This window comes from Pteropus vampyrus, unplaced genomic scaffold (assembly GCF_000151845.1).
Source record: "Pteropus vampyrus isolate Shadow unplaced genomic scaffold, Pvam_2.0 Scaffold83, whole genome shotgun sequence".
Classification (NCBI taxonomy): domain Eukaryota; kingdom Metazoa; phylum Chordata; class Mammalia; order Chiroptera; family Pteropodidae; genus Pteropus; species Pteropus vampyrus.
Genome location: NW_011888864.1, coordinates 6,421,149 through 6,443,077, shown reverse-complemented (window position 1 = coordinate 6,443,077; position 21,929 = coordinate 6,421,149). Strand labels below are relative to the sequence as shown.

The window sequence follows — 21,929 nt, the reverse complement described above, 5'->3', positions numbered from 1 at the left end:
GGGTGCATGGAAGGAAAATTTCATTTCTTCCTAGTTTGGAATTGGAATCCCTACTCAGCCTTTCTGTATGACAGCACCCACACGGCAGGGCAATTCCATTTTATTCATTGGGTGGGGTGCGAGAAGAGCTCTCCACGTCACGCCTTAGGTACTGCTCGGACACCGCAGCAGGTGACCCAGCAAACACCGGGGTGGGCGTTTCCTTGGAGAGTCCGGATCCGGATGTAAGGGGTCGGATCCGCCCCGTGGCCAAGGCCCGGCCTCTGCCCCTCCCACCAGGCCTGCTGCATGGGATGACGTGTCTGAACTCTGGAGGCGGAAGCAGGGAAAAGGTCGAGGGGTGGGAGTTGGCAAGGTGAGGTTGGCCAGTTTTGCGCATGCACTGGTAGGACCGTGTTGTGTTGGGATTCCAGAAACCATTTTTATTGAGGAATACTCCACTTCTCCGGGTTTTTGATGATGCTGAGCTCGGAAGATTGAGGAGGCTGAGAGGTTCGGAGGGAAGAAGGTTGGGAATCGGACTCCCACGCCGTTATGGGCTCGGCTTCAATGAGTAGCCGAGTGGCTGCGGGCAGTCCCGCACCTTTCTTTTCTCTGTAAAAGGAGGTTAACCTTGTTTGGAAAACCTGAGGTTTATTTCAGCGCTGAAAGTCTGTGGTTCTAAATTCTGATCGCTAGAATTTCTGTGGTCTGGCCAGTACCAATCCTGTAGTGCTTTCCGGTTACTTGCACCTCTTGTCTTTATGTGTCAGACGCTGCGCTAGGTTCTGGAAATGTAGAGATGTAGGTTGCAGAGATGAGGTCCTTACTCCATGGAGTTTACATGTAAATGGGGAGTGAGACAAAACAAATAGCCACACTAATTCGATAGTGGTAAGTAGTGGTAGTGTGGGATGTCAGGGAGGCGTTAAACAGAAGAGTGATATTGAAGAAATTAAAACCTTTTTACTACCGAAAGCTTTTCTGAAAGAGTTAATTGAGCCACATGCTTGCCAGAAAAAGGACCAGGTCCTGGGGCATGCAGTCTAAACCACCACCAGCAGCAGCGCTAGACAGAGAAGACGAACTTGTCTGCTGTCCTGGAATGGATGGGGCTCTTTTTTAATACAAACAGTTCGGAGAAGAAAGATGTGTTTTGAAGGAATTTAAATTAGCTATAGATAAAGAAGGTAGGAGCCGGTGAAGCGGGGTTAGTTCCTGCATGGGTCGTAAAGAAGTGTTCGCTCTTTTGGACTGGTTGTGGGCAACAGTCTAGAGAATGTAGTGGCACCTGTTGGTAGGCTATTCTCTAATTGTGGAAATAACTACATTTGGAATTTAATTCCAAATTTTATCATACATTCAGTAATAGTATCAGTCTTTTGTTTTTTGCCTGTATAGAAAGGGGATTAGCTGTTATGTAGCTGTTAACTGATTAGCTGTTATGTAGCTGTTAACTGATTAACCTTTCTTGTCTCTTCCACCTTCCAGCCGGCTCTAATTTAATTTACGACATCTCAGAATTTCTCTCTTGTCAAAGAATTTAAAGAGTTTTTTCAAAGGTTGCTCTTGCCAGAAGTGGAATTTGAGAGGCAATTATAGTAAGTAGTCCTAGATAACTAAGATTTTGGCTTCGACTGGGGTGTAGCTGTGGACATGGAAAGTATTGAAAGGGTTTAGTCTAGTTCAGTAGCCGGGGGAACAGAACTTGCTGAAGGACTGAGCCTGAGAAGCAGGGAAGCAGCGATGCCATTTTCTGAAATGGAGAAAACTGGGGGAGTTACAGGTTGGGGTAAAAAAACGGGTAAGTGAGATCGAGAAGGTCAAGTATTTATTGGTGCCAAATTGATGATAGTAAACAAAAATATTAGTTTTCTTCTCCTTTCTTAATTGAGAGAACTTCTGCTTCCTCTTATAGTGGAAGTCTTTGGGACTTCAATTACAGAATATTGTAATTCCTTTTCCTTAACCTGATTTGCTTGAGGGAGACTAAAAAGGGGGGAAGTGACACTTTCACTGCTAGATTGGCTTTTGTAAAAATGGCTTGTCATTCCTCTGTGCCAAGAAATGTGTTATGTGCTTAATGTACTTTTTTTTTTTTTCCATTTAATCTTCAAACAACATTAAGAAGATGGATGTTTTCTCTCTGCTTCCCAATTCTACTACTTGGGACTTGATTAACTTGCTCAAGGTCACATGACTAGATAGTTTCACGCTGGAGCTCCTAGTGCAATCTATCCTTGCAAGCAAGAATTTTATCTTACATTGTTCTGGTTACTCTACAATATAAAAGTGATTCTTAACCTTTTTGCAGGGTCATAGATCCCTTTGAAAATTTAATGAATGTTACCAGCTTTCCAGGGAGATGTGCAAACACCCACAATAATTTAGATAGGATTGCACGGGGCTCCCCACTTTTCTGAATTCTTTTAGTGAACTTGCCCATTCCTGAATTTCTAGCTGGAGGTACCTTCGGGTTATAATTCCTTGCTGTATAGTCTGAGTTGATGCACTCTTCTGAAGTATTTAGTTGAACCTTAAGGCTCAACTGAATCGACTTCGTCACCAAAGCAAATTTCTCCTTGAAAAATACTCGGAAAATGCACCACACACATAAACTTAAGTGCACAAACACGGACATGATGCCACTGCAATAGGAAAAACAACAGAAACTTGCTCTAGGATAATCAGATTTCTTTTTCGCTAGAACTACTATCCTTATTCACTGAGCCCTAGGGTGTGCCCCCATGTCCTCCTTTGCAAAGAAATGTCAACACTACCTTCTATTCGCCTACTCCTGTTTTTCTCCGCACCTCTTTTCCACTCTTAAAGAGGTCTTGTTTGTTCTATGCAATCACTGCCCCATGCAAGAATGAGCCACTGCATCCAGTACTTTGAACCTGTCTGTGCACACACCTCTGAGTAGCTGTTTCTTTGAGGATTTATGGCTGTTCTTCCCCATTTGTTTCCTCACCCTGCTCTCAACCAGGTGTTTACCAAACTTCTCTCCACCAACTTCGCCTCCATCAGCAAGGACTCTCTGGAGCACTAATAGGGGGTTGGCGTGCTGCGATCAGCGTGGTGTGGAAATTTAAGAGATGTGCAAGGGAAACTGAGACAAAGTAACAAGCCGGGAGCGTCAGCCAAGCGGGACGATCCACGGCGCTCCAAGGGAGCTCTTAGATCCGAATTTGGAGTAGGAACGTGAGCGCCGGAACATCTCTCCCAGCAACCATTCAGCCGGCCCGCTGAAAACCTGGAAAGTGGATTTCCTTCCCTGCCTCCCGGAAGCTCCTCAGGGCGCTTGCTGCCGCTCTCACTGAGCATGTGCAGGCAGCATTGCGCATGCTCAGTGTAGATCCGGCTCGGTTTCTGTTGCGGGACCCGCCGTATCTCCTAACGCAAGCGGAACTGTCCGTCGGGGGCTGGCCTCCTTCAGCTTGGGTGGCCTTGTCGTGTCCGAGGGCTCCCCGCCCCTCATTCCCTTTTCTCCCCTTCGGCTTGTCTTCCCTTTCCCCGAAACAGCCGTCATGAGCGCAAGGCTGCCGGCGTCGTTTCCACCTCGGTGGCCGCGGTTGCTGCTGTTGCTGCTCTTGCTGGGAGCGGCCCCCGGCCCGCGTCCGGGCGCAGCTTTCTACTTGCCCGGCCTGGCACCGGTGAACTTCTGCGAAGAAGAAAAAAAAAGCAACGAATGCAAGGTGGGTGAGGCCCGGTGGACCTCCAGGTGCACTGTAGGAAGGGGAAGTCTCCCTCTGCGGGAGAAGCTGGGGTCCGAGGGGAAGGAGGCGTAGCAGGGGGTGGGGCCGAGTGTCTCCTGAAGCTCTTGGGCTTGGCCGGGTGTCGGTCGGAGGCTCTGAAACTGCCCTTGTAGGGGGCGTAGATTCTGTAGGACTCAGTGGGCCTCAGGCTCACCTCCGTCTCGTGGGCCGGGTTGCACGAGCAACGGTATTCAGTTTTCCTGGAGCAGGGACTATGTGTGTGGCGCACCCTTGGAATTGAATGCGTGCATGTCAGCAGCAAGCGTTCCACGAGTGAGTTGTTCGCCTACAGCTCTGTGTCACGCCGTCCAAACAGGTAGACCAACTGGTCTTCCAGTAACTTTATTTCATTGCTTCCTGTTTTAGTCTACTTTCTGGACCAACTCCTGGTTGATTCTGAGAGCTTCTTCCTTCTAGGACTTTTATATTTTAACTTCACGTTTAGCGGTTAACCGGTTCTTACTTGTGAAACATAACTCCCAGAACCGCGTAAACTGCATTAATAAAGAGTTGTTGTAATGGTTGAAACTGTGCATTTTTATTTTTCCAGTGCAAAAAAAAATTTTTAATGTATAAAAAATAAATAAGATCCCACTAGTTTCTCTGAGATTGTTTTTAATGTATAAAAAATAAATAAGATCCCACTAGTTTCTCTTAAGACCTTCAAACTCAAGGTTTTCATTTTAACTGCTAGTAAAAGATATAAGTAACATGCTTTTAGGTTAGGCCGTATAAGCTATGATGATATACATACATAATTATTCTAAGATGGTAAAATTTAACTTTTGGGGCTTGAGGATCTCTTTGAAACCATTAATAATTTTAACAATTCAAATAATCGTTCAGCAAACTTTTACAATCTATAAATAGATTTACTTATTAAGCTTGATTTTTTTCTTTTAAAAAGTGGGTGTTTATTTTATATCTGCTGGCTTTACTATAGCTGTTAATTTGAACTTATTTTAGGGCATTAAAGAAGCTATTAAAGTTTTCATAGCATTTTACAGTTTCTGTTTAAAAACTTGGATCTCTAAAAATATCTAAGGACCTTTAAGTTTAACTCAAGTCAATAGTTGCAATTGTAACTCTCATACCCTGCAGTGCAAGAAGCTTTTACTTTGAGAATTCTGACTGAAAGAATATAGTGCTTCCTAGTGGAACGGAGAGCTAGTCTCGAAAGCACACTGGTTTTTCCATTAAATATGTTAGTAACCAGCCTTTAAAACCTAATATTTGGTCTTTAAATTTAAATTTAACAGCAATTGTGTATTGTATTCCTTGTGCCTTAGAGACAATAATATCTGTCTTCTAGGAACCTCAGTGAAGGACATAAATTTGAACAGATTATTGAAATCTGATATGTTATAAAAGATTTATGTCCAAAGTACTCTAAAACAGAAATGAGGAAACATCTGTGGATTGGAGTCTTTGGGGAAAGCTACAGAGAAGGAAGTGACATTTGAGATGGACTTCAGAAAGTGATTATGTGTGAAATTTACAGGTAGTCTGCCAGTTAGATGATTTTTGTTTTCTCAGCAAGGTCCTTTAAGTAGCTACTTTTTTAGTTAATTTTTGGTTAATCTCAGAGAGTCCTTTTGAATTTTTAATTTTCAAAAGTATAGGGATAAAACAGGCAAGGAAAAACACCATTTTTCTGAAGCCTTAGGATTGCATCTTTTTTGCCAGCTGCGTTCACATCTCCGTCAATGGAAATAACTGATCAGAAGAAAGATATACTTTGAGCAGTTTTTGTTTTTTCCTACAATTTGACTAACTGATACAGGGAGTTTAAAGTAAACTAATATTTCTTCTCTTTGCCTCTCAAAGGAGAAAAACAGCAGTTTAAAATTTCACTGCTTCGATCGGGGTATTAATAATTTTTTTTCCAATCCATTCCATATTTGTTAAGAAGGACAGTCTTGTGTACACTATTCAGAAAAAGCTGAAGGGACTTATTTTAAAAATTAGAAATGGAAATGATTATTTCCAGAAGATATGATTAGAGTAGGGAATCAAGAGTTTAATGAATTGGTCAGGTCATTGATAGTTTCCATCTGAAACAGGGATAATCATTTGCTAATTATCTATTCCCCTTGAAAGATATTTTGCATTTCTTAGAGGAAAAGTACCATATTTATCATTGTGATATTAAAAAATATTCAGAAGTGTACAGATAAAACAAGTATTGATATCTTCAGCATAAGTGTAATTATATAGTATAAGTCTTTACATGTACTGTCAAGTCTGTGTCCTGCATTTCACTCAGTGTGTACATTGAGAGACAGACAAAAGAATCCTGAGGATTTGGTCATTTTCTCCTCTCAAAATATTTTATGTTCGATTTACTGGCAATAAACAGAAACAGAAGTTAAGTGCACATAAAATTCTGTTTATATTGCTCTGACTCCAATTTATGATCTTTATTCACCTTCATATAAATGCTATGACTGAGTTCTGTGTTTTTTTTTCTTTTGGCTTGGTATCATTACATGCACATACATTTGAATATCAACATAATGTACATTCTTACTGGTTTTTCTTGACTACATAGTATTTCGTTCTATAACTGTACTGTGGTTTACTTAACCATTTCTTGCTTGTAGAGCAATTAGATTGGCCCCAAATTATCTCTCTTATAGCTTTGATAGAATGTATTTATCAGGAATTACTGGCATATTCCCAAATTACTAGGTCAAAGGCAAGAAGCAATTCTATAGCTTTTTAAATTTAATATTGCCAGGATTCTTTCAAGAAAAGTAGGTTTTGTGCACCTGAAACTACTGGATTTCGTTAACCAGTGTCACCATAATAAAAATAAATAACCTGTAAAAAGAAAAAAAAAAAGATAGGTTTAATTTATAACACCATTAGCTAAATGATTCCACAATATTTTATAGTTTTTGTTTTTCATTTTAATAGCTATGTGATGGTACCTAGGACATTTTTAATGCTACCTTATTTTCATAGCCGTTGAGGTTTCTCTTTTTTAATTTATTTCTTTTATTTGCCTTATTTTCTTAGTTTTTGAAACCATAGTAATAAAGGATTCAGCCACATAATCCCTTCCTGTAGAGTCCATTTTACTTTCTTAAAATCAAAGGACAATAAGTTGACTGCAATAAGTAGAATAAAGCCCTGATCAGAAGTGAAATAGATCTTCCCAGGGTGTAAAATGTGCAGTTCTGATCTATTTTGTGAAAAGTTTTGGCAGTTTCAGTTAGTTACCACATGCTGTTTAGGTTTGGACTGAGTCTTAAGTGTGCTGAGTAGCATTCTGATAGCTAATAGCTAAAGATTAGTGAGCAGTTGTTCACCCTTGCTACTTTTTAATTTTCAGTAATTACTGGATTTTCAACATAAATTCAGACCCAATAGCTAAACTCTATAAAACATCTGCTTCTCTGTTACTATTTGATCTCTAAATCATGTTCTTAGATGAAAGATTAAGGTTTTCTTTCCTGTCCAATAAGGAAAGATAACCGAACATACCCACTGTTGTTGTTTTATTTTTTTTTAAAGAATATTTAAATGAATTTAACAACTTTTTAATAAAAAGGAGACCAAATCAGAATCATACTTTTAAACTTAATTTCTTGATAGTTATCTTTAGACACTCTTAATAAATGGTGTGTCTGTTATTTGGGGAGCAGTTGCCTATAAATATGGAATAAGTCAAATTTAAGAGTTCTAAATGTTGCTCTGGACACAAACATGATTGTATATCCACCTGTTTTAATTTGACCGTAGAAATAGTTTGAAGATTTTGAACTATCTAAAGAAAAAGTATAATTTACATGTGTACTTATCAGTATAATTGACACATTTATTTATTGATATGTAGTTTCACGTTCTCATAGTTTTCTCTGGAATAATAGCATTGATTTTTAGCTTCTGAAAACTAATCAGTGTGTGGGAGTTACAGACAGTGTTTCAAATATGAAATCTGGCATGGAATGAGTGACTTCGATAAATTCACATTCCAACAATTGTTCTTCCTTCTGGTGAACAAGTACATGGAGCTAAGTTAGAAAGTTTGCTTTCCAAATAAAAATTTTGAATAAAATTATTTTAAAACTGTGATTGTTCATTATGGTAGATCTGAGAACTAGGATTGGGAAAGCAAGCAAGGTGCATGTGGATAAAATAATATCCTGTTGCCTTTGGCTCTCCACAAAGGGAATCCCTTCCAAAGGTATGTACGTGAACATCTGAAAGAAAACCACAGACGTGTGCTCCATACCACACACCCTCCTCATACTCACACAGACACAAGTAATTTCTAGAAACTGTTTTGTGCTGTTAGCCTTAGAGCCCAGCTCCTATTCTTGCAGTTTTCTATCATTGCCCTCTCAATAAATGTTGTAATTGTCGCCACTTTAAGTATACTCTAAAAGGAGATTCTCTGTTGCCATTAAGTATCCATGAAAAGCTTTGGAGGAAATTTATAAAAATTTTTCTTTGTTCTTATTCTCAACTTTCAGACCTATTTATTGCCCTTTGCTATTGATATATGCCAGGTACACACAAAGTAATACAATTGTAGTCTTTGTTAGTGATAATTATATCATTAATTCTCAGAACAACCCTGTGGTTTTTAGATAGGGAAACTGAAGCTGAGTAAAACATAGTAACCTTCTCAAGAGTACATAGCTAGTAAGTAGTGAATCCAAGGTACAAACCCAGGAGTGTCAGAATCTGAAGTTTGGGCTCTTCATTGGAATACTGGTTTATCTTCCATACTGAGCACTCTCTACTTCTTTTCCTGCCTTACTCTGGAGATCCTTGGCTGTTTATAATCCTGGACTTCCATATTTAATATAGTTATTATATTGTTTTCTCTGATACAGTCTAAAATTAAAATTTTATTTTTTGGTGGCATATGGAGAGGAAGAACCTTAGTATTTAGGTGATCATCTTCTAGGTATTGCAGGTCCGATAACTCAGAGCTCATAATCATCCATTTGTGTGTTCCAGCATTTTTTACTATGTCTGCATTAAGATTTCTCTTCAGAATTTTTGCCACTTCTCCAATATTTAACAGTTGAAGCTTCCATAGCTTTTCTTTTTTTGTGGCTTTGCCTTGGTATCTCAAAACCCTCATTGTCACTTGCTTTGATCCTTGTACAAAGTCACATTTCTTTACTGAGATTTCTTTCTACCTTGAAAACCAATTGTAGGTATGGGGTCTCACAGATGTGATGACAGTTAGGTAAGATGTAATAAAAGCAGAGAGAAAGGAACAAGGAAATAGGGGGGAAAAATGTAGTCCTGTGGCATGGCTTATGTGTCTTAAAGCAGTAAAATAGACTGTAGTTGTGACCAATGCTGGGATCAGATGTAGAACTGGGCAGATTAGAACTAGAAATAAAAATTGTACATTTGGGAGAAGAATTTAGAAAGGAGACTATAGAACTCCAAACCATTTCCATTATGAATTTCTTATGGTGCATTGTAATCAGTCTTTTTGTATAAATCTTCCTTTAGAATTTATAGTCTTTAAGATTTATTTATAACTTTCTTAAAATGTTTACTGTTGTAACAACTTTTCATGCTTTTAATAACTCAATTTGGACATTTTGAAAGTGGGAATGTGAAGTAGCTAAGTAACCTTCAGGGCTCGTTCAAGTTATATCAGTGATATTTTGGAGTCAGTTGTCTATTTAAGGCAAATTTCCAGAAGGAGATGCACTTAATTTTTGGATGAGGAATAAAAATGATGTTTAGAGTGGAAAGTGACCTTGAAATTAATCAAATATTGCCCTCTTATAGCACATTGCTATTTTAGTGATAAAATTAAATCCCTTAGAGATTGAGTAGGTACCCCAAGAATATATAAATAGCTTTGTCACTCTTTTATTTTCTCGAATATTTATTTTGTCTCCCATCTGGATTATAAATTCTTTGAAGGCAAATGTTAATGTGTTTTGTATTATCACTCACAATATCTAGTTCAGGACATTGTGGGCATTAAATAAATACAATAATTGAATGATTTTGTTTGTTTTCAGAATTATTTGTTAGTGTTCTTAAGTTTTCACATACATTGCAAATTCTATGATTTTTCCCTATTTAATATTTCTTTTGAAATCATCCTCCCTGCTTCTTGAACATTTTCCACACTAAATTTTACTCTTTCATCTTTATTTCTTACTGTTTTGATTTAGGTCCTGTCACTTCATAGGTCTAAATTCTGCCCTCAACTGTAAAGCCTTTTCTTTTTCCAACTCTTACTGTGACATTTTTCAAAATTCAAATAAGTTGGAAGAATAGTATAATGATCACTTGTATAGCTAGCTACCTAGACCCCTAGAGCCTACAGTTGTTTATATTTTTCTCTATTTGTTTTATCTGTGTGTGTGTGTATTTTTTAGGGATGCACATCATGATGGTTTAGTGTACTTTTGCCCTTGATTGTAACCACAAAAAGTCATTAGCGGTCTCATTTCCTTTCTCTTTTCTCTCAATTTTTAACATTTGCTCTACTGCCATATTATGAGGATCTCATTCTTATAATACTTTTGAAATTTTATTGTTTCACTAGAAGGATCAATATTTAAAATACAGTATCATAATGTAGCATATTTACAAATGTAAATTTCTCTATGATGTTAAATGTATCATTAATTTTAACTTACATTTCTTAGCATGTTTTAAGTGAGATGATGATTCTTAAATTTTCAGATTTTTACAGTTTAAAAAAGGAAGAATGAATAAAAGTACTGCAAAACTAGTCAAGATGAATTGAATATCTAAGGTGTATTTTGATTAGTTCAACTGAACAACTGAAAAAGGTCCATAATTTATTGGTGATATCTGTGGTGGACTAACTTTCTTATAAAAATAAATGTGGAAAAGTGTCAGAAGAGACAAAGATGAAAAGGACAGAGTAGCAAAAATTAAAAGTGATGGTAGCAACAGTTGAGTTTACTTTTTTTTGAGGTAGTAGTCCAGTTTTTGAACTTTTTTGTCTTAAAGTAGAGCAAGTAATTCCTAGCTCATAAAGTTATTATGAGAATTGTGCTTGATAATTATTATCTTCTTCTCTAGAGTAATAGCTAAGAAGAGAGTAATGAATAGGCATAAATAGGAGTTGAGAATGCTTACTGTCTTAAGTGTCCTTTGATGGAAGGAGAAGAGGGAGGACCTCTCACAGAAACCCTCAGAATGATCCTTATACTAATAAATATTTAGATTCAGGAATTCTACTTTCTGTAAAATAATAAATAATAATAGCTGTGCTTATTTAGTCATTTAACTTATTGCATACTCACTGTTGACCAGCTTCTATGTCATTTTCAGTTATTACCTTGTTCATTCCTCACATTAAAAATTATTACTTGCCTAAAAGCTCATGTTAAGAGTAGACCTGGCAGTCTGACACAGTGCTTCCTCCAAACTGAAGTCACGTTCCCTATTTATGTGCCATATGTTAAATTTTGTTTTTAGGTGAAAAGTTGGTGAGAATTGTTTTTTTGGATTTTGCTATTTTGGAAGATTTTGTGGACAGCCCTTAATAGTTGTAGACATTCTTATAAATCACAAAGTAAGGCTAAAACATACACTTGTTGGGTGGCATCGTTAATACTCTTGTTATTAGGAACAGAATTTGAAGCTGCTTCACCAGATCAGGAAAACTTGGCAGATAAGGTTAATTAATTAATTAAGTTTATTGGGGTAACATTGGTCAATACAATTATATAATTTTCAGGTGTACATTATAATTTGATATCTATATAGTCGATTGTGTGATTACCACCCAAAGTACAGTTTCCTTCAGCTACCATATATTTGATACCCTTTGCCCACTTCACCCTCCCCCAAAACCCCTATAGATAAGGTAAATTTAATGGGGATTTGATATTAGCTAAAATACCAAGAAGATGGCTAAAAATTTAAGAATGAACAAGTAAGAAAACAGGGAGGGAAAGAGTAAATGGGTCTTTGGGTTATAGACTAAAATGAGGTAAATGTGGTTATAATCAGTTAAAATAGTACTAAATTATATAAACAAAAGAGTAGCATGATTTCTAGAAGAGACATTCACCTGTCTTATAGTTATTCAGGACTTACAGTAGACTTAGAGGGAACCAGTGAGTTTGATTTCTAAAATTTTGACAAGATTGTTATTTAAAAAGGTTAAATTGGAATTTAAAGTGGTATAAGTTAGCTTAAGGTCAGAATAAAGTAAAGAATAAATTCATGGGGAATAGTAAAAGTGGAGACAGATTTCCAGGACAGGTGCTTGAGGCTAATTTGGATCTTAAATTTAGCTGAGTATGAACGTGAAACATTTCATAGTATTAAGCTCCTGTGTGTAATACAAAGTAAAGCCAAAAGAATATATTTCCAGAAGCTCTCTTAAATTTATATGAGAGAGCAAAAAGTAGTAAGTTAATTTGGTCATGAGCAAGTTAGTACATTTGAAGAAAAACAATAATTATATTTTTGCGATAATGAGCTCTAAGTTGTTAGTTAAAGAACATAGGAAAGAGATGAAGAGTATCTATCATTGAAGAATTATGCTTATGATCAGAAAGGGTAATGAAAAGTAACAATGTCATTCTATACATATGTGAAACTTTGATGTCTAAACCTCAAATATTGCCTGTAATTCTCAATGAAATACCTTTTGAGAAAGATACGAGGGTAGGGCAAGGTCCCGAGAAAAGCATCTGGCATGATCAGGAAGATAGACAAATCAAAAGATTAAGACCTTTCTGTTTTGAAAAATTAAGACTCAGGAGATATGAGAGAAGTCAGACAATGAGTAAAGGGTTTTCTCTCAGTCTTATTAATCCTGTAGCCAAAATATGTACTGTAAAACTTCAGAGAGAATATCATAGGCTAAGCAAAAATTCTTGTCTCATCCATTGGGTAGAAATAGAAGAAACTTTCACCCTAAGTTTATATGCCCTTGAATAGTGTTCTAAAATTTTTCACATAGCATTAGGTCTTTGAACTCTGCGCCTGTTTTAGGTTCTCTAGGAATTTAAAGAATATTGAAAAATATCTAGAAACCGGAGCTCAAGGACAGGGTAGGAGTCCATTCCAGCTTGCTGCCTGTTTTTGTAGAGTCCTTAAGCTAAGAATTATTTACACTTTAAAGTGATTTGGGGGTGGGGGGTGTAAATCAGAAGAATAGTATTTAGTGGTGAGTGAAGATCAAATTTCAGTGCCCATAAATAAAGTTTTATTGGGCGACAACTATGCTCATTCACTTATGTACTGCCTATGGCTGCTTTCGCACTACAATAGCAGAGGCTGCATGTCCTGCAAAGCCTAAAATATTTACTCCCTGGCCCTTTAATAAGTTTGCCAACCCCTGGGATAGACTGACAACATTAGAGTTATTTTTCCTGGTAGAGGATACATTGTAGTGACTAGAATAAGAATGATAAGTATATGAAGAGGGGTATATAAGCGGTACCAAGCAGCATTTTATTGTTTTCTGTTGTTATGATAATATTGAAGCCATTAGCCACCTATGACTACTTAAGTATAATTAAAATTAAATAAAATTGTAAAATCATTTCTTTAGCCACACTAATCACATTTTAAGTGACCAATAGCCGTGTGTGGCTAGTGGCTACTATATTTGACAGTGCAGACAGAATATTTCCATCATTACTTAAAGTTCTATTGGACATTGCTGCATAATAGTAAATACTTACATAGTATTTTGTTCTTGAATCTTCTCAAAAACCACTTGAGGCAGGGAGTAGTATTACTTCCATTCTACAAATGAGAAAACCGAGGCACAGGGAAGTAAAGAAATTTGCCCAGGATTACACAGCTAGTAAATGTCTGAGTCGGGATTTAAACCCAGGCAAGTTAGCTCAGAGTCCCTGTTCTTAATCACTTCGTATTGAACAAAGTTGAGAATAAGGAATATACTTAATTATAGCTCGCAGATTTAGCTTATATGGTGAAAATGTGGCTCTTCACCTTTTGAAACTCAAAGTCGTGTAGAGTATACTAGCTACATTCCTCTCTAGAAATAAATCTAGAGATGTGTACTGGATTAGCTTATAGGAACCTTTCAGTCTTCATTAAGATATATTTAAAAGAGTGTTTGGAGTCTGATGTGTCTTCATAGCAGTAAAAACTATAATTAGTGAGCATCATTTTGGCAGAGTAAGCCATCAGCTGGAATTTTGCCTTCACAACAGTTATACACATATGTGTATTCAAGTATGCTGTAATGCTTAAATGTCGTATCCCATTATCTTTTTAGCTAAAATGACCAATAATATAGTCTTGACTATTATGCAAGAAGACACACATTTGTTGTGTGTTTGAGATAGTGTTGCCATTAAGTTGTCATTTCATTTGAGTAGAATTTTTGAGTTGCATATGATATTGTTTTCTGTACTGTATTCAAAAGTTAATGTCTTTTTCCCATTTTATAACATGAATGTTGGATAAGCATTTTAGTGGACCAGCAGTGTAGTTTAGGCATTTTCAATTCTGAATATCATTATATTGATTTGGTTTTACTTATTTGTGTATTTATGAAGTACTTTATAACTCATCAGTACCTCTGCGAGGTAAAAACTTTTTCCCATTTTGCCGATAAGGAGACAGAAGCACTCTTGAGGAAAATGAGGTATTAAATAACTTGACCAAAGTCACACAAGTAGTAAGTGATAGAACTGGCTGGGGTTTGAACCCAGGCAAACTGCCCCAGAGTCTGTACGCTTGCCTGCTATGTTTTGCTGCTTTTCCATTGACAGTGTATTATCAGTTTGTTGTGCATCAAACATCTTGACTTGCTTTTGGGATGTTAACAAGTACAGACAGCACGACTACTGACAGCGCTAGTGAATGAGATCAAAATGACAGGTGTAGTTTTGTGCCATTCCATGTAGCCTAATGATCACAGACTCCAGATGCAGCCATAGCAGGCTAACTCTGTGAAAATAATTTGTCCCAAGTAAACAGCTCCTATTTAGTTGTTTTTGGTTAGCACCAGAAAGTACTTCCATACCAATTATTTACTGGAACTTTCTTTACTCCTTGGAGAAATTTTGGGAGCTTCAGTAGGAAGGTATAGCTTTAAATTAGCCATATTTCCTAAGAAGTTGATAGAGCTTTTCTTTCCCTCCCCCATTTTCGAATTTTATCTGGTCTTGTAAATTTCTTTAATTGGTATTTCCCTGTAGTTAGCATTCTCAAATTGATTAGAGCAGCCCTCCAAAGTTAGACCATGTTGTTATTGTCCATCTCCTGTCTGCTTAAGGGTGATACACAAGTATATTTCTCTTATAGTTGATCTAGAAATTTCTTGCCTGCTTGGGAGCATTATTTTTGTGCTACAGAATGAAATATTGAGTTTGAAAAACAGGTTTTTAAATCAGCATCTATATTGATGTAATAAATGTTTTAGTTAAAATATCTTATTAAATTTTTAGAAATTTTAGAATTTCAAAAGCGTTTAAAAAATATTGGAGACATTTGCACCTCTGAGAATTATTTGGGTAATACATGTAAATCTCACTCAAGTGAATGAGTTTATAAGAGAATTGTTTAATGTAGGTTGCATATCATAAAATTTCACATTTCAAACATGTTATTCTTTTTCAATTCTAAGCATGACTTTAGTTTTAATCTTCAGTTATTTATATTCTTATTCTGTGTTTCTTTATTTTCAGGCTGAAGTAGAACTATTCGTGAACAGGCTTGACTCAGTGGAATCTGTTCTTCCTTATGAATATACAGCGTAAGATCTTCAGCTTGGTTTTTATATAAAATTTTGTGTGACTCATCAGGATTTTGTACATTTAGAACTTTAGTTTCTCCACAGTTGTGGATAAATTCACATGCATTTAAAAAATGTACATGGCCTGAAAACATTTTTTAATGGGTATTTTTTATTGTTAAAATGTGAAATGTGATCTTTTTATGTCTCTGCAATACAATGGAAGCACCAACTAGAACAATGTATTTCTTTTTCATCTGAGTGGATAAAAAGCCATCTTTTTCCTTTAAATTTTTAATAATAAAAATTTTTAAACAAAATCCTTTGTCCCACATAATCAGTCCCCAGAAATAATTACTTTAATGTCTGCTCCACATTTTTTCTCTGTCTGTTCTAATGTATGCAACCACATTTATATATTTTTGTTTTAAACAAAAGTAGGTTTATACTATTATATGATTTGCACCTTATTTTTTCTCACCGAGTGTAATGTAGGCGTCTTTCCGTGTTAATGCACAACTACCTCAGTTTTTTTAGTAGCAGTTTATTATTTCTTTGTAGAGATTTGTTTGTGTCCATGTATGATTTGTTTTACTAATAACTTTTTAATGAACATTTGGTTATTTCCATCTTTTGATATTATAAGAATGTTGCATCAATATCATTTATTCATTTGACCACTCTATACCATATTGGGTATAAAACATAGTTTTTAAATTTTAGTTGGCTTTTAAATTTGTCTGAGAGTTTCGAAAGAAAATATGTGTTTACTGTAGAAAAAAAGCACACACAAGAAAGTAAGACTATCCTATAAGAATCCATATGCCTAAATATGTATGAGAGTACAAAATTCATTAATGCATGAACCATAATTTATATAACTGTTGGAGACTTGAATGCTTTTTCGAGTTTTTATTTTCTTATATAAACAAACATCTCTTAAGTCTTTGTGGCTTTTTCTGGGAAAACTTAATGACCTCTTATATCCAGTAGATGGAGAGTCTTTATTGAGGCCTTCGCAATCCCAGTTTTTTATCACTCGAGAGTCATCTTCCTTTAAGAATCTAACTGATCTGTAGCTATCATTTTGCTGGCCTCAGGTACTCCCGTATCATTCCAGAATGAACACAGAACTTTAATTTTCTATAGCAAAGCTGAAAGTAGGCTATTATTTCAAAACAGAACTTTATTTAAATCTGGTTAGTAATACAAGGGAATTACAACAGAGAGGGAAGCTTACAAGTGACTGATGATGACCCTTCCACAGCTCCATTCTCAGAAGGTCTGGCAATGCTTCTCATATTGGGATGTGTTGGCCAGTGTGTCAGGATGCAATAGAAACCCAGGGAAAATTGACATATCTTCCTGAAATATCATTATTAAGAAAAAATTTGGATTGGAAAGTTATAACAAAAGGAGCTAAGTTATGTAAAATTAAGAATATTATTTAGAAATCAAAGCTTTTTTTTTTTTTTTTTTTTTAACGCCTACGGCACCTGGTCTTCCTGCGTGGTCTCCAACCCAAGTACTAACCAGGCCCGGCCCTGCTTAGCTTCCGAGATCAGACAGACTTGGGCGTGTTCAGGGTAGCATGGCTGTAGACAGAAATTAAAGCATTCTAAGGCATAACTTTGAGGTAATGTGGTACGTGGAACTTGAAATATGAATATATTTGTTACTCATCTATTGGAGCCGCTGGAATGATCATTACCTAATCTGCCCTCAAGATTGTCTAGGGGTTTGTTATTTTATTATTTCCTTTTGTATTTAAAAACTTAAATATTCTTTCCCCCAGGTTTGATTTTTGCCAAGCGAATGAAGGAAAACGCCCATCTGAAAACCTCGGTCAGGTACTATTCGGGGAAAGAATCGAACCTTCACCATATAAGGTTTGTATTCAGTGTTCTATGTTATTTAGTTGCATTTTTCTTCTTATAGAAAATCCTGAGATAACTTGGCTGTCATAGCTAAGGAGGAATTCATTTCTCTTTTGCATCCAGGAATAGTTTCTTCAAGTTACAGTTTAGAAGGATCCCTCCCCTTCTCATGATATGTCATAGATAAGTTTGTCTTAACGAACTTATAATACAACCAGTATTATAAATGATAAGGTGGTAGCCAAAGAGACAGTGCTCAGACACCCAGCCTGACCTCATAGAGAGACCTAGAACCCAGGCTTCAGTTATGAAAAGTTGCCCAGCTGCTCCACATCTCCTTCCCCTCTTTGGGAGCAGTGTCCATAGACTTTCTCTGTTAGCAAATGCAGCACAACTTGGACTCTTTCATTGGGTTTTTGGGAAGCTAACCTCTCCATTTTGACCATTGAATATATTTGGAACATCTTTGATATATTTTTAGTTCATCAGTTAAACCAATCTAAGCACAATATAAGATATTCTGTTCAATATAAGTACTTCATCGTCACCCAGAATAGTTCTACCTTTTAAATCTAGTATCTTTTAAGCCTGTTATCTTTCTACATTTCATAGTCTCTTGTTCATTTTATATCTGCTGTCTTGCACAAAGAATAATGGTCTCTCCCCTTTAGAAAAATTTAACCAGTTTATAATAGTAATGTATCAACATATAAAAAATTAAATAGTACAGAAGAATATAAAATGAAAACTTAAGTGTGTTCCCCCTACCCAGTTCCACATCACAGTTTCTTATTATTAATCTTTCCTGACATTTTCCATACACGTACAAGCATATATAAATAAAATTAGATTTACTTAATGCTTTAACATATTCTGAACTGTGCATTTTTCTTCAACTCTGCCTTAAGCATCTGTTCACATGAGCATTCCTTTTAATGGCCTGACCTCAGGTTTTATTCCCCAGCCTAACAGCTCCCTCTCTTGGTTTCACGTCCTTCTCTTCAATGGCTTAGACCCCATGGTTAGCTGCTTTCCCTGCTTCTTTATTAAACACACTTATCTCTCTCCCTTGTCACTTTATTACACTGAGGATCTGTCCATCAAATCTCGGAGCCAAGATTAGTCCCATTAGCCCTCTTATTCCTTCCAGCACTGTACTTATACTGTGAAGCACTGAAGGAAAAGACACATAATTGTGCTAGTTTAATCCACTAAAGTTTATTATTTTCAACCATAGATATGTCCTCTTAAACTATTCTAACCTGTGATTTTCTACCCCAAACATGCCAATAATTTTTTTAAAATTTCAAAGACAGTAGATTTGAAAGCCTAATGGGAGAAGTCACTGGGAAAAGAGGCACTCAAAGTGTATGGACATGGGTAGTATTGGGTAGGGCAGGCATATTAATTGTGTTAACATCTCCCTGATAACAATATTTTGAAAGGTTATTATGGGAGTTATCACATTCTTTTATAGCAGAGAGTGACATATTAAATAGTGCAGTTAACTTAAAATACTTCTATGAACTCTCAGCCCCATCTTTCTGTTTATTTATTCTTTGGCCTTGAGAAATAATTGAAGAGGGGAGGAACATTAGTAACACTGTTCTGTGAACTTGAGGGACAGCAGGAGTCTCTAGTAGTAAACAGCCATTAACAGCAGTAAACAGAGAAGGCCCACAAACCCATGGAAAAGTTTTGTCCCTTTGGGGCAGAATTTAAATGCAAATTACTTCCTTAGTAAGATCCCATTCAGAGTACTTTTGTGTGTAAAGACTCTGCCTTGCTCATGCAAAAGATTCTTCTTTTAGGCTTCTTATTTTTCAGATTTAATTTTGTTCTAGGAGTTGAGATAAAATAGAACAGAGGGAATATTAAAATGGAGAAAGATGTGCACCTAATATTTTCTACGCGTTTCCTAGAATTTTTTAGGATCAAGATTTATGCTAAAACAAATTCTTTAAGCCCCAATTTTAAAGAGGGGCATTTCTTAAGACCAAGGCATAGGAGAACAGAGTCATGGGGGCTAAGATATCAGATTTTTTCTCCCAGTCAGCCGTAAATGTATTGACTTACATTTTTCAGTATTCAGTATTGATTTCAGTATTGATTATTTGTCCTTTATTTTTAAAGAATTTTACCTTCAGAGCTGTAGTAAAAATAATGGTAATAACCAACAATAAAATGAAATCCCAAATCTGCTTTGCTGTCCTTTATCTATGACTTCAATTGAGGTCAGAAAAACAGCAGTGCAATACATTGCATGTGTTATGTGAAGCTGGAGCCACATTCATAGGATCATAAAATCTCATCTCCTGTCTAACCACTCATATAAAGTCAGTTAACAGTACTTAACAGAAGTAGCAATGCAGCCAGAACAAAACTCTTGGCTGACAGGTGGCAGCAGTGGTTTACACTTGAAACATTTATCAGCTGATACACAGAAACTGGTTTAGGGATTTTAATAAATAATGTACAAAAGAATGAACTACTTAGAATTGAAACATAAGCATATTTGTTTTTTTTTTTACCCCTGGTAATAATGTTTAAATTTATTAAAAAGTATAAAATTATGAACTGTTCATGGTTAGTTTAGTAAATTACTGCCTTCAGGATACTAGGAAATATATTTTTTAAATTAAGACATAAATGGGTCTCGATAAAGTAAACCTACATTATATAATATGATGTGAATGTCATTATTTTTACACACATGAAATAAGTCTTAGACTCCAAAATTGGAGGAATCCTTAGTTTTCAAAATTTGGTTTAAAAATTATCAATTTTTGTGTTTCAAGTTTACTTTTTGTTTCAATTTTACTCTTTGTTTTAACTTTATTATTAAATAAGATCCTGAAAATTGACAGTTGTTTCAAATGTAAGTTAGAAGAATCACATTTACCCTGATTTTAGACATCCAAATTTGGCTTCTTGTATCATCATAGTTTGTTATTCACTACTGAATCTCCATCACCTGGCACAGAGAGACCGCTTAACAAATTCCACCAAATGAATATATGGACATAAAAACTTGTCTGCTTGTTACTAGAAAGCCTTCAAATCCGTAATGTCAAACATTATCAGGGGACATTGCTGTGGAGAGACTGATGTTCCATTTTGTTCTCCATGTAGATGTTTTCCCTTCTAGGACTCCTTTACATTTAGAAGGTGGGTTAAGTTGAAATTATCAAAAATAAAACCTGTTACTTGTCAAATGAAAAATTGATGAGAAGTTTTTATAGAAAAAATAAGATTGAAATTTAAATCTGATTGAGCTATGAGCAGTTTTAAAATGTTTGTTATCAATTTGAATGCACTTAAGTAATTAATGAGACCACTGTTTTTACTCTATGGTATAGATGTGAAGGAACTGGATAATTTTTTTATAATTTACTTTTCACTTTATTTTAATACAGTTTACATTTAATAAGGAGGAGATCTGTAAGCCTGTGTGTACAAAAACATACCATACAGAGAAAGCCGAAGACAAACAAAAATTAGAATTCTTGAAAAAAAGCATGCTACTGAATTATCAACATCACTGGTAAGACATGGAGATTTTGGATTTTGGGCTTTTCCTTTTCAAGATGAAACCTGTTTCACTGAATGTATAAATTACCTCATTGACTCTATTAAAAATATAGCAAATTAATTTATTTCCCTTTTTTGTTATGAATATTAACATGAAGTAGTGACTTTTTCTTGCCAGAGGAAAGTACCTAGGTCAGTCTTCTAGAAAAATACTGTTATTTTATACTTGCAGGCTATGAGAAAGACCATTGAAAACAAAATTTAGGTTTTGTTTAATGTTTGATAAATAGCACCTACTTCAAAGAAAATACTTACACTTTGTGTAACCCGTTTTTTATTTTATAAACATGCTGTAACGTTAATGAGGTCGTTACCAATTTGTGTTGTAATCAAAAAGCATTTAAAACTTTTATTTCTGCTTCCACAGTAGTTGTTACTTACTCAAAAAAAGAATATTAAAAAAGGGTCTCAAAATCCAACTTGTCAGGTATAACTATTATTATTATTCTAGATGTTTGCCAACAACAAATGTCTGTATTCTGTGTGGGGTCATGGTTTACACATGTTTTTGTGTGTTTGCCTTTTCTAAAAACTATAAGATGCTGGAAGTGGTGAATAGGAAGATTGTCTTCATGTGTTTCCTTTTGAATGTTTGTCATATCAGTATCTCAAATTGACCCATTTGCTCATATCCAGGGAGGTTAGGAACTTTTGATGTCAATTTGGACATGACCTGATTCTGTGGCTCAAGTTTTGTAGGTGGAGCCTCATTCCCTTTTGCCCCCTCAATTCCTCTCCTTCCTCCCTTCCATACACATAAAACGAAAAAGACATAGGGAGGGCAACCTTGGGTCACATGCCTATTCATGAACTAGTCTGTGATCAGGGAAATTCACTCTGAGTAGCCAGACCTGATTAGTGTACACCTGAACGATACAGAGTTTCCCATAACAGGGCTCTATTAGAAGAAAGGAAATTTGCACATTGCACTTGTATCAGCTTCTTTCTCATGTGACCCTCAGTACAAACAGGAACTTGAAAGTCTCCTCCATCTCCTCATTTCTTTGGTTTCTGGTAAGCCAAGAG

At 35.9% G+C, this 21,929-nt stretch overlaps 1 protein-coding gene and 1 pseudogene across 4 annotated transcripts in view; one reads left to right on the top strand and one right to left on the bottom strand.

Annotated features, from left to right (window-relative positions):
- Nucleotides 1–361: 361 nt before the first annotated feature.
- Nucleotides 362–21,929, top strand: part of TM9SF2 (transmembrane 9 superfamily member 2) — a 49,392-nt gene continuing 27,824 nt past the window's right edge. Inside the window, exons 1-6 of one of the 4 annotated variants that reach the window (XM_011363209.2) lie at nt 367–492; nt 1,471–1,580; nt 2,969–3,677; nt 15,389–15,456; nt 17,231–17,324; nt 20,729–20,856. In XM_011363209.2, coding sequence (XP_011361511.1) covers nt 3,510–3,677; nt 15,389–15,456; nt 17,231–17,324; nt 20,729–20,856 — 458 coding nt within the window. In that variant the 5' untranslated portion in view covers nt 367–492; nt 1,471–1,580; nt 2,969–3,509. Of the gene's footprint in view, nt 493–573; nt 874–1,470; nt 1,581–2,968; nt 3,678–15,388; nt 15,457–17,230; nt 17,325–20,728; nt 20,857–21,929 lie in introns of those variants that run through there. The other 3 variants (XM_023532420.1, XM_023532422.1, XM_023532421.1) reach the window with 3 other exon arrangements.
- Nucleotides 16,920–17,038, bottom strand: LOC111741953 (annotated as a pseudogene).